This window comes from Corythoichthys intestinalis, chromosome 20 (assembly GCF_030265065.1).
Source record: "Corythoichthys intestinalis isolate RoL2023-P3 chromosome 20, ASM3026506v1, whole genome shotgun sequence".
Classification (NCBI taxonomy): Eukaryota; Metazoa; Chordata; class Actinopteri; order Syngnathiformes; family Syngnathidae; genus Corythoichthys; species Corythoichthys intestinalis.
The window spans coordinates 15,789,500-15,807,287 of NC_080414.1; the positions used below are offsets into that span (position 1 = coordinate 15,789,500).

A 17,788-nucleotide genomic window follows, 5' to 3' on the forward strand; every position below is an offset into this window, starting at 1 on the left:
ACTTGCATTACGTTTTTTTTCCCGTTTGGATTTTGTCACCATTTCGGCAACAAGACAATGTGCGTTACTGTGCGTTACTAACGCATCTAGTTCTTTATCATACATGTTGCTAATGCTCATTTGCATCTAGTTCTGTATATCTGTGATATCTACCGAAGCATCATGTGGGCGTAGCTTGTAGGCTATCGGCTACAGTCAGGTATTATTGGAGCCACCTAGCATAGTAGCATCGTGTTTGCAACGGCGTCACCCTCCCTTGCCTCCTCCCTGCTCTGCTCTCTTGTCTCCGTGAGTCCGTCTTTCTCAGACTTTTCTCGCGTCAGTCAACCAACATAGTAACGCACGCCTTTCCCGCCTCTGTAACGGTAACGGCGTTGCCAAGATGAGAAAAGTAATTAATTAGATTACTCACTACTGAAGAAAATAACGCCGTTAGTAACGCCGTTATATTCTAACGCCGTTAGTAACGCCGTTATATTCTAACGCCGTTATTAACAACACTGTTTGTAAGGGCATACGTCACTATTTGTAAGATAGCCAACGGCCTCGGGTTGACAGGTATGTATTCTCCCACCAGGCATCAATATATATCATTTTAAAAAAGTGTAAGTGTTGCTATCTAAATCTTCCACTAGAATAGTGGTCATTGGCTGCCATTGACGGCTCGAGACGTCCAGTTCATTTTGACAGCCAAAATGGTTTGGACATCTAGCAACGTCAGCGGTACCCAAACATGATCACTTCTTGGTTTAGGGTGCATTTACAGGTCAATTTCTGTTAGTTTTCAGTCACTTCCTATTCATTTGGGTAAGTTTCCGTGTCACTTCCTGTTCAGTAACCCAAAATCAAAAGGAAATGATCCATAAATGTCCCAAAAACAATAGAAAGTGACCCGGAAATGACCTGAAATGCCCCAACTCATCAGCTGCCATTGACGACCATCGACATCTGACCCGTTTGAAGTGGGAGGGATCATTCGTTGCCAACCTGCTAGTTCAAATGGATTGGAGGTATACTAGTGATAAACTAATTTCAATTGACAGCTATTTATTATATAGTTGTATCGTAGATAGGCCTGTCACGATAACAAATTGTAGTAGGCGATATATTGTCAATATGCGATATTATTGCAAGCTTTTTTAAACCAATTCAACCATGAATATATTCAAATGCAATAAATTGTTATTCTTAAATCAAACACAAACTACATTAAAAATTATATAGAAAACGAACACAATGCATGAGTCATTTTAAAGCTAGTCTAGGGCAGAATATGAAATAGGTTAGAAACCCAATGTTATTTTTGTTGTCTGCCAATTACAGCCCATTAGAAGTGTTAATTGATCAAAAATCACCTTGTCCTGCATAGTGCAGTTTATTAACAAATTTGAAGCCAAATTAGTATCATTTATTACATCATATTTTCATTGACAGTAAGATTTTTCATGATGGGTGTCATTTTAAATCTATTCTTCGTGTAGAATCTGAAGTACGTGAGGTTGCCTCCAGAAATCTGATCATGATGTGCTTTTATTTTGAAATGTTCAACGGAAGTACGTTTGCTAAGCCACTAACCGTACGCTTTACACTCAGTTAAAAAAAAAAAAAAAAACACAAAAAAAACACACAAAAAAGTGCACTTTGCAATTCGTCATGCATGTGACGTCAGTAATTGTTTTTTTCTTTTGTTCCCATCGTTTGCAAATGCTGTAATCCAGCCAGTTTTTATGTTTGAAGTGCCACGTTTTAACTGCAATTTTGCGTTGTGGAGTAGACCGCCAAAGTTTTATAGCAGGCTAAAGTGGTTACCCGTAATTTTCGGACTATAAGCCGCTACTTTTTTCCCTCATTTTGAATCCTGCGGCTTATAGTCCAGTGCGGTTTATTGATGCTGCATTTATTTGGGTTAATAGGTAACACTTCGACAACGGTGTCATAAGACTGCCATAAGACCGCCATAATTATGACATGATTATGACATTATCATGGCCGTTAATAAATGCTTATGACAGATGTCATTAAGTATCATCTGGCAAATTATGTCACCAACACTCCATATATGTCCAGCTCGGATCTTTTGCATCTATTCAAACGTGAGATAATTTGCTGGATGACACAAAATGACATCTGTCATGATGTCATTAATGCTCATGGCAGTGTCATGTCATAATTATGATGGTCTTATGACAGTTTTATGGTGCAGGTCAATTAAAGTTTTACCAAATACCAGAAGCAGCAATTTATGAAACAACTGGTAGAGTAAGTGAAGAAATAATTAGCACAGAACATGAATTTTGATTGTTATTTAATATTTGTAGCGCTACAACAGTGATGACAACAGTGTTAACACCAGGTGGCAGCAAAGGTTGACTGTCTCCCCCAAGGGAGCAGTGATGGCCAAATGAAGCTTCTTGAAGCAATCAAGCTTTGCAGCCAATTGGTTCAAAGCTTTATGGTGGCTCATTTGGTCTTATGACAGTCTTATGATGCCGCTGTCGAATAAAGTGTTACTGGTTAATATATTATGGTGTAAATATCCTATAATACAGTGAGGACAGCTGACCAGGCTTATATATGAAGAAATGCTGTTTTCGTGTCAAATTTGGTGGGTGGCGGCTTACAGTCAGTTGCGACTTATAGTCCAGAAATTACGGTAGTTCATTGTCTTTTTTTCCATTAGCTTCAATGTGGCAATGCTAACGTTTTACAATGTTTAACATTGATATGTTTCCTTGTATTGTATGTCTGAACTTTAATTCTACGACGTGTTTATGGCCAATAAACATCTGTGAAAGCTAATGGAGTCTCACATCCAATCAATACGCACGTGTGCAGAGTGCACGCAGCACACGCAAACACAAGTACGCACAACTGTATGCACTAGGATTGGAAACTTCTTGGTACTTCACGATACAATATGATTTGTGATACAAAGCTCACGATAACGATGATCTGACGATACAACGATGATCGATACGTTGGTCGGGAAATCATTGTAGGATATTCTACAAACAACTAATAAACAGAAAAACAAGCTTCTGCTGTGAATTGGAATGAGTTTATCACTAGTAAACGTGCAATCCATTTGAAGTGGGAGGGATGATCATTCGCTACCACCCTCCCACTTCAAACGGATTGAACGTCTATGGCCAGTAGTGGCAGCCAATGAGGTAATTTTGGGCCATTTAAGGTCATTTACCTGTTGATTTTCAGTTACTTCCTGTTGAATTTGGGGTATTTTATGGGTCTCTTCCTGATTATTTTGAATTACAGAACAAGAAGTGACCTGGGAATTACCCAAATGAATTGGCAGTGACTCAAACTCAACACAAAATAACTATGTAAATGCCCTAAAATGAACATCAAGTGGCCTGTAAATGCCCTGAAAATCGGACAGAATGACTGAATGCTCTGGTTTCGAATGAACGAACATTCCCAGTCGAAATGGATTGGGCGTCGAGCATCGCCAATGCAGCGTTAGAGTTAACTGAGAAACTATAATGGTGGAAGATTTTGGTAGCAACTTGTTGGTTCGTTTTTATTTATTTTTTAGACATTGACACCTTTTTAAACGATATCTTTTCTTGGCAGGAGCATATCGATAACCTTTTGGGATACAAAGTATCACGATATATCACCATTTTGATATTTTGTCACACTCATAGTATGCACGCACGCACGCAGCGATAAATTGCAGCCGGGAAAATTACCGCCCTCATTTTTATTTACCGTGTGATAATTTGACTTATTCGATATTGCGGCAGGCTTACAGTGGGGCAAATTAGTATTTAGTCAACCACCAATTGTGCAAGTTCTCCTACTTGAAAAGATTAGAAAGGCCTGTAATTGTCAACATGGGTAAACCTCAACCATGGGAGACAGAATGTGGAAAAAAAAACAGAAAATCACATTGTTTAATTTTTAAAGAATTTATTTCCAAATAAGAGTGGAAAATAAGTATTTGGTCACCTACAAACAAGCAAGATTTCTGGCTGTCAAAGAGGTCTAACGTCTTCTAACGAGGGTCCACTCGTTACCTGTATTAATGGCACCTGTTTTAACTCATTATCGGTATAAAAGACACCTGTCCACAACCTCAGTCAGTCACACTCCAAACTCCACTATGGCCAAGACCAAAGAGCTGTCGAAGGACACCAGAGACAAAATTGTAGACCTGCACCAGGCTGGGAAGACTGAATCTGCAATAGGTAAAACACTTGATGTAAAGAAATCAACATTGGGAGCAATTATTGGAAAATGGAAGACATACAAGACCATTGATAATCTCCCTCGATCTGGGGCTCCATGCAAGATCTCACCCTGTGGCGTCAAAATGATAACAAGAACGGTGAGCAAAAATCCCAGAACCACACGGGGGGACCTAGTGAATGACCTACAGAGAGCTGGGATCACAGTAACAAAGGCTACTATCAGTAACACAATGCGCCGCCAGGGACTCAAATCCTGCACTGCCAGACGTGTCCCCCTGCTGAAGCCAGTACACGTCCAGGCCCGTCTGCGGTTCGCTAGAGAGCTTTTGGATGATCCAGAAGAGGTCTGGGAGAATGTATTATGGTCAGATGAAACCAAAATAGAACTTTTTGGTAGAAACACAGGTTCTTGTTTTTGGTGGAGAAAGAATACCGAATTGCATCCGAAGAACACCATACCCACTGTGAAGCACGGGGGTGGAAACATCATGCTTTGGGGCTGTTTTTCTGCAAAGGGATCTGTGTAAAGGAAAGAATGAATGGGGCCATGTAACGAGAGATTTTGAGTGAAAATCTCCTTCCATCAGCAAGGGCATTGATGATTAGACGTGGCTGGGTCTTTCAGCATGACAATGATCCCAAACACACAGCCAGGGCAACAAAGGAGGGGCTTCGTAAGAAGCATTTCAAGGTCCTGGAGTGGCCTAGCCAGTCTCCAGATCTCAACCCCATAGAAAATCTGTGGAGGGAGTTGAAAGTCCGTGTTGCCCAACGACAGCCCCAAAACACCACTGCTCTAGAGGAGATCTGCATGGAGGAATGGGCCAAAATACCAGCAACAGTGTGTGAAAAGCTTGTGAAGAGTGACAGAAAACGTTTGGCCTCCGTTATTGCCAACAAAGGGTACATAACAAAGTATTGAGATGAACTTTTGGTATTGACCAAATACTTTCCACCATGAATTGCAAATAAATTCTTTAAAAATCAAACAATGTGATTTTCTGGGTTTTTCTTCCACATTCTGTCTCTCGTGCTTAAGGTTTACCCATGTTGACAATTACAGGCCTCTGTAATATTTTGAAGTGGGAGAACTTGCAACAGTACACCAAAAATCAGTACGCACTCCGACTTAGCCTCACCTTGTCCCGAATTGTAGATGGCCTTGACGGATTTCTTCACCTTCTGCAGCGAAGTCCTGTCCTGATCCAATGCCTGTAGAAAATGAAGATAAAACCGTCATGATAATACGACAACCTTCAAGTATTCTGCATTCCAGCGATTATCCTTCCGAATGAATCAATTAGACAAACAAAGGCCAACCTAATTAGAAGACTCGTCAATTCCATAGCATTTCCAATGCGTTTAGCTCCCTTTCCCATCGCGTAATTTACGCTGACAGAACAAACACGTCACTGCCGCAGCGGCTTGTAAACAATGGTAAACGCCGTGACACAGAGGTTAGGCGGTTAAGAGCGGCGCGCGCACAAACGCGCGTTCGTACATACACAAAGAAACCAGCGGGCTAATTAGACTTCACAGCATAATTAAGCCGTCCTTGGCCTTCGCTGGACGCGTTTGCAAGGCTCGTCCCCAATTATCTCAGTGGTAGTTTGCCGCCGCAGGGGGCCGACCCACAATGCCACACTGCTTAGCCTCCGTCTGGTGGGTCGAAAGCGGTTCAGGCGACCGCAAATGATATAGCAATGCAGGTTTAAGACGGCATGTTGGTAGCTATATACAACAACAATAAACAATTTAAACAGTCAACATACATAACAATCATATTCATTAACATTATCAAACATATAATTTCAGCTCATATTGAGAAAACATTTCACGCACATACATTTTTTAACCAAAAACATCAGATTAAAATTCCATTGACACTTTGAAACACCATCCTTCTTGCTTCTGACGTCTTCCCATTTCAACACCAGTAGCGATTGCTTTAAGACTGCAAGGCCCCAAAATGTCAAAAAACAAGTCATCAAATGTAGGGATCTGCGCAACTAGTCGTTTAATCGTTTAACTGGCTACTCATAATTTAACGTTTCGTATTTTACTAGTTGGTTAAATGCAGCATCATGCATCTTGAGCCCCTTTCAGACATAAGCTGAACTCCGGTCAAGTCCCGGGATTTAAACATCTGAAGGCAATTTTCAGGGTCGACTGACACAGTGATGACACGGACATTTACTCATTTGCTCCCAAAAACGTATAAATGCGTTCTATTTTTAATTGTTTCAGTGTTCCAAAGAAGTATTCATACTTCTTTTGCGTTTTTTTTCTCTAGGTTCTGATGCAACTTAGCTCCAAAGCACAATACTGAAAATGTATTTTAAAGCAATAAAACTGGCCACTGGAGGGGAGTAGCGCATTTGGTAAGCCCGCAACCCGATTCAACGGAACCAACGGCCGGGCTGCACGGCCAGGGCGCCGGTGGAAGATGACCGAATGGACGTCCAGGATGCCAGGCGGCGGACGACCGAGCAGAACAACCGGGAGGATGCCCATGAGGCTAGGCGCTGGATGACCAAGCAGAATGACCGGAACCACCAGTGCAGCGGACGATGCCGTCGATTTAGTGCTGCTCGCCGAGCAGAGCCCGCACCGCCGTGCTCGGCCGTTCGCGTCCCCCGCAACCTCCAATGTCCCGCGACTCAGCCGGAAACGCGCACGGCCAAACCAGTTCCCTCCCAGGAACACAAGTTCCGCAGGCGAACTCTGCTGCGAGGCAGTGGTCACCACAAAAGAAAGACTCAAAAAAATCCATCTTGATGACAGGCGGCGATGAGGGAAAGGTTTACCCCAGCTGCTCCACCTGAATCAGAGATTCGACTTTACCGACGGGCCCTCCTCTACAGCACCCCTGAATAGATTTTACTGGGGAGGCTGAGGAGTGTGATCCCTCTATAATTGGAACACACCCTCCGGTCCCCCTTCTTAAAAAGATGGACCACCACCCTGGTCTGCCAATCCAGAGGCACTGTCCCCGATGTCCACGCGATGTTGTAGAGGCGTGTCAGCCACGACAGCCCCACAGCATCCAGAATTGTTTCTTCAATTTATGCAGAATTGCACTTTTCATTTCATACATTTAAAACTCGATTAAAATACCTGAGCTTAGCCTCAAACGATAGAAAAAATGAGGTTTTAAATACGGTTGGGATGAAGATCCGCACCTCCAAATCCGAGACCATGGTCTTCAGGCGGAAAACGGTGGAGTGCTCTCTCTGGGTCGGGGATGAAATCCTGCCCCAAGTGGAGGAGTTCAAGTATCTTGGGGTCTTGTTCACGAGTGAGGGTAGGAGGGAGCGGGAAATCGACAGGCGGATCGGTGCAGTGTCTACATTAATGCGGACTCTGCACCGGTCCGTATGGGTGAAGAAGGAGCTGAGCCGAGGCTCTTGATTTGACCAGTCGATCTATATTCCTACCCTCACCTCGGTCACGACCCACAGCTCGTGACCGAAAGAACAACATCCCGGATACAAGCGGCCGAAAAGAGTGTTCTCCACAGGGTGTACGGGCTCTCCCTTAGAGATAGGGTAAGAAACTCGGTCATCCGGGAGGGACTCTGCGTCGAGCTGCTATTCCTCCGCGTTGAGAGGAGCCAGCTGAGGTGGCTCAGGCATCTGGTGTGAATGTATCCTGGAAGCTTCCCTGGAGAGGTGTTCCGGGCATGTCCCACCGACAGGAGGCCCCGTGGACGACCCAGGACACGCTGAAGAGACTATGTCTCTTGAATAGCCTGGGAACGCCTTGGGATCTTGCCGGAGGAGCTGGTTGAAGTGGCTAAGGAGAGGGAAGTCTGGGCTTCCCTGTTAAAGCTGCTGCCCCCGCGATCTGACCCCGGAGCAAGTGGAAGATGATGGATGGATGAATTGAAGAAACAATTTTATTTTGTATTTGCATTTAATGTTCTTTTGAAAGTGTAAGCCAAAAACAATGTTATTACTAGAGGCGTGCGAAATTTCCGATTCTTAGATTATTCGCGATTCGGCCGTGGAAGATTTGAGAACGATTCACAAATATCCAAATTCCGATTATTGAATTATACCAGGTAAAGCGGAAGAGTCAGCGCGGTCTTTGGGACACAATGAGGAACAGACCGAGAGTAAATATCATGTTCAACTCATGCCGCTAGATAAAAAAAACAATCATACCTGACTGCGGCTGACAGCCGCTACAAACAACGCCTAGTTGCTAGTTGCAACAAACATACGGCTACAGTAGATATCATATATATGTAGAACTAGATGCAAAATGACAGACTTTCCGGCGTAAGTAAACAGCCGCCATCTTAAAGCAGTAGACCTCTCTGGAAGGCTCTGTTGTAGCGAACCTAATTAACTTTTTATCTAAAATACTCCTAAATTGGCAGAATCTTGTCTTGAATCTATCTTTAAATGATGAAATAGTTTTAAAACTTTGACAAAAGTAGACAGAAGGGAAATTATGGAATAACGGGAGCAATTTTAACAACTGTAACAGTTGATTCACAACATTAAATTAATTGAATGTAGTTTAAAGCTGCTGATACAGAATGGGGACTGGAGTTTTTTTTATTTACTGTTATTTTTGTATATTTATTTACTGTTATATGTTAACTTGATACTGAAATAGCAGTTTGGTTTAGCCTGAGAGGATTTTTGAACAATTTTGGAACTAATGTACAAAAAGAGAGAAAAAAAAAGGAGGGGGGTGCATCAATAATCGTTTTATAATAGAATCGGAGCCTCTGAATCGTAATCGTTAGGTGCCCAAAGATTCCCAGCTCTAGTTATTACAAGCATAAACACTTTATTTTACACCTCCTGAAATTTATTCTACAACGCATTAAATGTTCATAATCCGATTACTCGATTATGCGAATTAACTGACCGATAGATTCGGCGATTACTTAAATAATCGATAGCTGCAGTCCTAATCGCCGTCAATGTCACCGAAACATGATCAGTCACTCGGCATCATCTGATCCACGAGGGATTTATCTCCCAGTGCTAGCGGACGTGGCGTCACGCGGTAGGACGTCACGCATTTGATCCGCCGGGCCGGCCGACAATTTCATTAACAGTGGAGATTATTTGTCGTCACTGTAAGCAGCAAAGCTTCCCAAGTTCAAAGAATTGACCCACATGTTTATTGTTGCGGCTTGCAATGGTGTTGCATCATACCGAGAGCTGTTTCGAATACTTTGGATGCCTAAATCGGTGCGTTTCTACGCCGCTACACAATAATAAAGCATTGTTAAATGAATTCCGCGCTGAGACTGTCGGTTAAAACCAAGCTTCTTTGTAGTCTTTGGAATTGGAAACGTTAGCGCTTTGGATGTGACACGAAGAGATGCGGCCTTTCAAGCGAGAGGAAGCTAAAAAATCAATGAAGCGGCACTGTCTTGGCGCACGGTCCTTGCTGCCCTTAGCAACAAGCGGAACCTGTCCAAAATTCAGCCTTCTCTCTTTCTGAACACCGTCGGAGGGAGTCTTCGCCGACGGCAAGCTTTGGGGATTAGACAAGGGAAGACGACGGAACATCTGCTCCAAGTTACTCGAGAGGAAAGACTTTAAAGTAGCCCGTGTGGTCGTCCATACGGGAATGTCAAAAGGCTTTTGAGCCAAAGATTGTTCGTCTGATCAATAAGTGGAGATCGCAGGTGTCAAACACAAGGCCCGGGGGCCAGATCCGGCCCGCGACGTCATTTTGAGTGCACGTATATCGGCTTAAAGTTTTCTGGCTTGAATGAATTTCATATCAAATTTCTGTCACACTCAATTTAAAGGGAACCACGAATAGAAAGACAGTTCTGAAAAGATATAGAACATTATTATGAGCTAAAACAATTGATATTAAAACCCCTCTTGATGTTTTTGTTTTAATACAATTTGTAAACTTAGTTTAACTAGTATGTCGCCATTGTTGTTGACGTTGCAGGGCGGTTACGCTGCCGGGCTTCCAGAGTATGACGCTAGCGACATAAACATGTCATATGTTCAGCCTTTTCAATTTGAACCCAAGAGGAACATTATTGAGCATGATGGTACCGTCAATATTTCACATAACAAGGAGTTAAAGCAAAATGAACAGGAAAGACGGGATGAGACGAGACGAGAGTAGGACAAAACTGGTGTTCTGCCAAAATGTGCTACACCACCGAAACGTGCTACAAGAGGCGAATTTGACACACAAAGTACTACACTGCGCTTTCAGCTTGTTTTGTTTTGATGCATCCAGACAGAACATACGAAAGATGCTGTAAGAAAATACTTAAACGTAGTAATATCAAATAACAGTGGTTTAAATGTGCTAAGTTACTAATGTGGTCATTGTCAGGGAAATTCAATTTTGAACTCCGAGACAAGTATCAATCAATAGCTCAGATAGGAGAAAGAATCAAACCAGCCAAGGATTGCCTGCTTTGAAGACTTTATAGAATACAAAATATATACTGTATCAGGCATACAATGGCGTGATCCGGTCAGGAGTCGTGAACACGCGGGAATACAAAAAAGTACAATAGAGGCTGTACATTTATACCGTTGAAAGGGCGTTGCTTACTATGAAAACGATACCTAGTATGGAAGCAAAAACGTAAGAGAGGGAAACACATGTACAAAGTATTTTGAGGCAATGAGAAGGTAATAAAAGACTCAATAAAAACACAAAGAGTAAGTACTCGCCGCTTTTAAATGATGTGCTCATGTGCTGGACGTCTCGCCGCATAGGAAGGAATTGCAGCACACCGGTAGTGTTTGTCTGGTGACAGTGACAAACTACGTCATCACCCCGAGCGTCCATTGCACGCATAAAACATGGTGCCCTCTGTAGGTCAAAACATGTACTAAATATTACAGATTTTTAAATCAATTGCAATATTTCATGGGTTTCTACTAAAATATTTTAGTAAAAGAGAACAATTGTGGCTTATCAGCCTATGAGTCTAAGTCTGAGGTTCCCTTTAAGAAAAAAAAAGAGTACAAATGTGATAGAATATTTACTGTTTTTTCCCCTTTTGTAAAAATAAAAAATATGTAATATTTACTGTTTATTCCTGACGATATACTGGTTTCCCTTTGATTCAAAATTTAAAAATGAATTGAAAAATACAGGCAGTCCCCGGGTTGCAAACGAGTTCCGTTCCTACGCTGGCGACATAACCCAAATTCTCGCGCAAATCAGAATTAACCTTTTAAGTACCCTCCTCTCCTACCCTCTCCTAAATATAGGAAAAACTATCCAAAAACATGTATACATCATGTAAGTAAGTAAAAGATAAGCTCACGACGGCCAACAAAATGGCGGACGAGACGCCGTTACACGAAAAACTGTCAAACAGTCAAAATGGCGAACGAGACAGCATCGTAGAGTCGAAATCATGTAAGTCGGGTACGTCGTAACTCAAGGTCTATCATAATTTTCAGACTATCAACCGCTTTTTTCCCCCATCATTTTGAATCCTTCGGCTTATAGTCCAGTGTGGCTTATTTGTTGATTTATTAAGGTTAATTAATAGGTAACACTTTATTTGACAGCGCCGTCATAAGACTGCATTTCGACTATCATGGGCATTAATGAATGTTTATGACTGATGTCATTAAGTGTCATCCAGCAAATTATGTCACTAACTCCATTTATGTCCAGCTGGGATCTTTTACTTCCATTCATAAGTGAGATAATTTGCCGGATGACACAAAATGACATCTGTCATAAACATTCATTAATGCTAATGGCAATGTCATGTCGTAGTTATGATGGTCTTATGAAAGTCTTATAGCTCCACTGTCAAATAAAGTGTTACCAAATATCATAACTAGCAATTAATGAAACAACTAGAACAGTAACTGAAGAAATAATTAGCACAGAACATAAATTTGTTGAAAGCAGGTGGCAGCAGAGGATGACGGTATCCCCAAAAGGAGCAGTAATGGCCAAATGAAGCTGTTTGAAGCAATGAAGCTTTGCAGCCAATTGGTTCAAAGCTTCATGGGGTTCATTTCATCCTTTGACAGTCTTATGATGCCGCTATCAAATAAAGTGTTAACGTTTAATATCTTCTGGTGTAAATACCCTATGATACAGAAAGGACAGCTGCGGCTTATAGTCCAGTGCGGCATATGTATAAATTAATGCTGTTTCTGTGTCAAATTTGGTGGGTTGCGGCTTACAGTCAGGTTCGCCTTATAGTCCGAAAGTTACGGAACTTTTATATGAAAAAAAAAAAAAAAAGACACATTTTATTTTACTGTATCCTTTCCTCAGATTAAAATGATAAAAACATATAAAAACAATTATTTAAAAAATGTTTACTGTTTTTCTATTTTTAATTTAAAAAATGCAAAAAGTAAAAATTAATTTGAAAAAAAATATTTACACTATTTTCCTTTTCTCAAAATAAACTAAAAGAACTTCCCCCTTTTATGTTTTATAATTAAAAAAATACAAAGATTAAAAAAGACAAATATATAAGAAAATATTTGCTATTATGAGGCTGAAAATAAGGATTCACACAATTTTTAGGTTAAAAATGTCTCTAAAAATGTAATCGACTATAAAACAAATGTTTTTGACACCCTTGTTCTAGAAAGATCTTCCTTGGAGAGATGAAAAAACTAGGGCTGTCAAATTTATCGCGTTAACGGGTAGTAATTAATTTTTTAAATTAATCCCGTTAAAATATTTGACGCAATTAACGCATGGACGGAATGACCCGTTCATGCGTTGCCTCAAACAGTTTACAATGACACCGTTTAGCACATTGAGAGCGATAAGGCAGAGAAATGCGAGTGGACACAGACGTTCATTGGACTGTGCCTTTTATTGGCTTAACCTTTGGCAGCCACTACTAACAGTCATGGTTGCCCAACTCCCCATCATGCATTTGAGCGGAGCAAAAGACGATCTTTTTCTTAAGACGCTTGAATGAATACGATGCAGAACACATTGTAAACATTTGCAGCCACTACTGACAATCATGGTTGCCCAACTTCCCATCATGCGTATGGGCAGAACAGTTAAGTCGCTACAGTATCATTTAGTGAAAGCACTAAAATAATATTCCTATCTCTCAAAAAAATAATGTTCACAAAAAGAAAAGCGCTCAATGCAAAGAGAACTGGCATTCCCAATCAAATAGCGATGCAAAATACATATGTTAATAGTGTTAATGCCATCTTGTGGATTTATTGTTATCATAAACAAATACAGTACTTATTTACAGTATGTTGAATGTTTATGTCCGTCTTGTGTCTTATCTTTCCATTCCAACAATAATTTACAGAAAAATATGGCATATCTTAGAGCTGGTTTAAATTGCGATTAATTACGATTAATTAATTTTAAAGCTGTGATTAACTCGATTAAATTTTTTAATCGTTTGACAACCCTAGAAATATCACATTTTGTTAGTTCGCCTTGCCAGAAACAAGATTTGCATGAGGGGCATAAACAGAACTACCAGACACCTTTGACAACTCGGTGCAAGTTTCTTAACTCAGCAGTACTGATGAAAAGTTGCGGTCTGCAAATTGTTCCCCTCATGATGCCAAGGAGGTCAGAGCCGCAGGAAACCCTGACTGGGCACAAACGACAGTAAGGTCGTCTCCGCTTCACGCTTCCTGCCTCGGGCTTTATCCCTCAGCTCAGCAAGGCGAGTTTCCCATGCAGTTGTCCTTTGACAGGAAGCAGGAAGCAGTCGTGCTTGTCGGTGTCCCGCAGGACGGCGACGTTCCGTCAAAGTGACACCAAATGGTCAACACCGGCGTCTCTGTGGTGATTTACTAACGCCTAATTCCTAGGAAACGAGACGTGGTCGGCTCACACTCTGCTTCAAAATTCTGTCAGGATGCCCTAGCAAACAAAGCTAGCTCTGTTTCCCTTTTTTGTCGGCGTCAAGAGAAGTTCTGAGAAACGCTAATATTCTAATTATATCCACGCAGTAGTGGAAAACAGGAAAGGGCACAGAGAAGAAAAGGACTTCCCCCGAAGGCCGGGACAAAAACATCTCGGCCGATACATTTACTGCCAACGACATCTGCTTCTGTTAAAAACAAGACAAGACATCACGAGGCCGTTTCGTGAGAATTCGGGGCTGGTGCCGAGTTATAAAGACGAATCAGGAAATGATTTGAGGACTTCAACACAATGTGATTGTTGGAATTATCAACTTTAGCCTTGGATTGAAAACTCAACCCCCAAAACTAGAAATTTTTAACCCCAGAATTACAAAATCCATGATCTAGGAATCTTTACCTTGGAGCTAAAACGTCTTCACAATCACAGATTTAGATCTTTTCTACTGTAAACAGTCATTTAAACCCCAGAATTAGGAACTTTACCATGTAGCGAGATGGCGTTTACTGAAGAACTATGAGCTTTACAACAGGATTTAGCCTGAACATTTCCCAGGAACATTTACCTCCAGAATTACAAATATAATCCATGAACTGGGAACCTTTACTTAAGAGTGAAAACTTCTTCCCAGGTAGTATGAACCACTTACAGGTTTGGAATGTTGACTCTTCATAATAGCTCTCTTAACCCTAGAACTAGGAACTTTACACCAGAGAAATTACATTTACTGTAGAATTATGCGGTTTTCATCAGAACAATGAACTTTTATGACAAGGCTAGGAACTTCTGGCAGTAGTATCAACTTTTACAAAGAAGCAAAAAACTTCACCAAAGATTCAGGAACTTCACTATACAGCCATACTATTGTATGCAAAAGGACTGGAGATTGATTTGATTTTGCGGATTAATTTGTTTATTTTTCACGTCACGCCAGCTTAATGTGCTGCAGGCTTTTGTTGCTACACTAGGGAGAGTGGTGTGAGCCTTTCTGGGTTTCCAAAAGATCATGTTCACCGTGAAGAATGGGCAAAATAAGTCCGACAACCGAGGGACCATTGGACGGACGAGGAAGCGAGTAAGCTACGTGTTTTTTATTATGTCAAATATTTGGATCATATCACACGTTTTAATAAGGAGGTGGCTTGCATTTTGTGGTTGATAACGCTCCCTGTCCACCGAGAAGGCGGGAGTGGCCGCCTCACTCGGCCGACGACCGGCGGTTTGTCTCACACCATGGTCGCCGGCCAATGTTGGCGGGAGCGCCCGTGCCAGGGCAGCCACACGCTCTCATCTCCGGTTCTCGATTGTGTCCAGACTTCCACCCCCCTCAGCCCTCTTCACCTGCCCGCCTAGAGAGCGCTATCCTCAGCTTGGGCTCGGGCAGCCACGCGCTCCAACTTCGGCCTGTTTTTCCACCGGGGATGCGCCGTTTTGGCGTTCATTTCCTTGCTGCGTCTGAGGCGACGAGCACTGCCTGCCTGCCCGGCCGTAACAGGGGAACGATGAGCTGTAACTTGCTCGCTGCCGGGGGCTGGCCGATCGGTAAAGGCAAATTACCCCCGCCGCCGTGTGTGACATCAATCGGGATAGTTTTGTGTGATTTTTTGTGTTCGAAAGGTGAGGAAGAGACTTGGATGAGCCGCTTGGTTCGGGTTAGCATGTAGCCTAGCTCTTAGTCTCCGAGTTCTTGCAGGGAAATGACAAGAGCAGGACTAACTTTAGCCCTGTCGTACTGAATAAATGCATTTTTAATATTTCATATTCCATGTAGCACAAGACTTATTCGTCATGACCATACAATTTATTTAGAAATTGGGGAAAAATACTTGGATACAAAGAATACCCTGTAAAAATATGACATAAGATGACATTTTGCAGTCTGCTCTCTGTCGCCTTTTTCTCTGTCTGAATCTTCCTCCTACTCCAAATACGACTCAAACATATATGGCTGTATGTCACATACTTCCTCTGCATCGACAATATATAATAAAAATTCACATCTGAACCAGAATCACTGAAAAACCTTCTCCATCTGGCTCAATGTTAAATCCGATGAAATCGCTCATTCTCTGACATCATCACCCAGATGGAGACGCCAGAACGCTATAATGACAGGAGCTAAACAGCAGATTTAAAGACTCATTTGTTGTCATCTGCGCTTTGCCAAATTGTTGCATGTAGTCGAATCGGTTCAAAATATAATAATCATGCAATTTAAGATTTACCGTATTGGCCCGAATACAAGACGGTGTTTTTTGCATTGAAATAAGACTGAAAAAGTGTGGGTCGTCATCTATTCGCGGTCTAGACATTATACCTATTCACAACGCTAGATGGAGCCAGATTATCATTGAATCGATGTTCTGTCATGACAGACCTCAGCTACTCTCAAGTTTAATCAGTTTGCATTATTTTATTGCAATGTTTTTCCTTATTCAGATTTGTTTCAAGACTACAGTTACAGTTAGACTTCACTTTGATAGTTAATGCAGTTTTTGCAATTTTGTTGTTTTATCACAATAGATTGGTTTATTTACATTTCAAAAACCAGAAGCCATTCATTTACAAATGTTATTGCACTTTAGTCTACATATTTAAATGTTAAGATATTAAGATTTGAATGTGGCAAAATAACATGCTTTTTCTCTCAAATATATTGTTATAATCATTTGTTTCAGATGTACTGTAATTATTTTCTGTATAAAAATTAATTTGGTGTTCAAAAAGTCTTTTTTCAAACTTGAGTCTTGAAAAAGAGGGCGCCGTCTTATAATCAGCGCCGTCTTATATTCGGGCCAATACAGTATTTAGACTGAGATTTATTGCAAAACTATGAGCTTTGCCTCAGAACTACAAACATAGTGACAGATCGAAGAACTTCTAATAACTTTGAATACCTCAAAATTTAATACTCTTGCAAGAAACAACCATACAGCAAAACAAGCTTAAAAAGCGGTTGTTCAAATACTTCCTTTAAAAAGTTTAACCATGCCCTGTTATCTTCTCTAAACATGCGCTGTTCTTTGACTACATTTCTCTTCGCAAGATAGTCTTGTCTAACTTTGTTATCCTGTGATTTAATCAAATAGAAACTATCCCTCAATCACAAAGATATCCAGCAGTCTGATCTGTCTTTAATCTATATCAAGAAAGCTATCAGATTTAACTTTACAGTACAACAAAGGGAAGTAAGAACAGATTCAGTCCGTCTGCCGGTTAGTTGGTCGAGTCTCTGTGACAGCATGACTCAAGCAGGAAGGGTGGGGAAGCATTTTCATTGGCAGGAAGCAAAGGCACATCCCTTTCTCTCTCACTCTGACATCGAGAGCATGGAATGAAGGAAATAAGAGGATGTAGCGCTTCCAAAAAGCCGCTGAGGTCAGACGGCACAAACACTCGCAGGGTGTAAACATCTTCTCTGACATTCCAGGATTCTAATTGCTTGTTTTTGTTGATGAAGTCTTCGTCATGCAGTTTTGGTAGCACATCTCCAGAAAGTGAAGCTATCTGGGAGTTAGCTTGCGGCATTCTAGCGAGCATCTCTTCACCGAGTCATGTTTTCCCCATCACTCCCACACGCGGTGAAGCGTTAGAATCCAAATACCTTTGTTTGTTGGTTTTGAACCGGTTGGGAAGTCATTATTCATGAAAAAGCAGCTGGTAGATTGTTCTCCTAGGATGGGAGATGGAAGAAACCAAACTAGAAGGTCCTAGTGATGATTTATCCA

At 41.4% G+C, this 17,788-nt stretch overlaps 1 protein-coding gene across 1 annotated transcript in view; it reads right to left on the bottom strand.

The window, feature by feature from the left end:
- asap1b (ArfGAP with SH3 domain, ankyrin repeat and PH domain 1b) overlaps positions 1–17,788 on the bottom strand; it is an 83,263-nt gene that overhangs the window by 44,591 nt on the left and 20,884 nt on the right. The window contains exon 2 of the mRNA XM_057824122.1: positions 5,351–5,423. Within this exon, the coding sequence (XP_057680105.1) occupies positions 5,351–5,423 (73 nt within the window). The remainder of the gene's footprint in view (positions 1–5,350; positions 5,424–17,788) is intronic.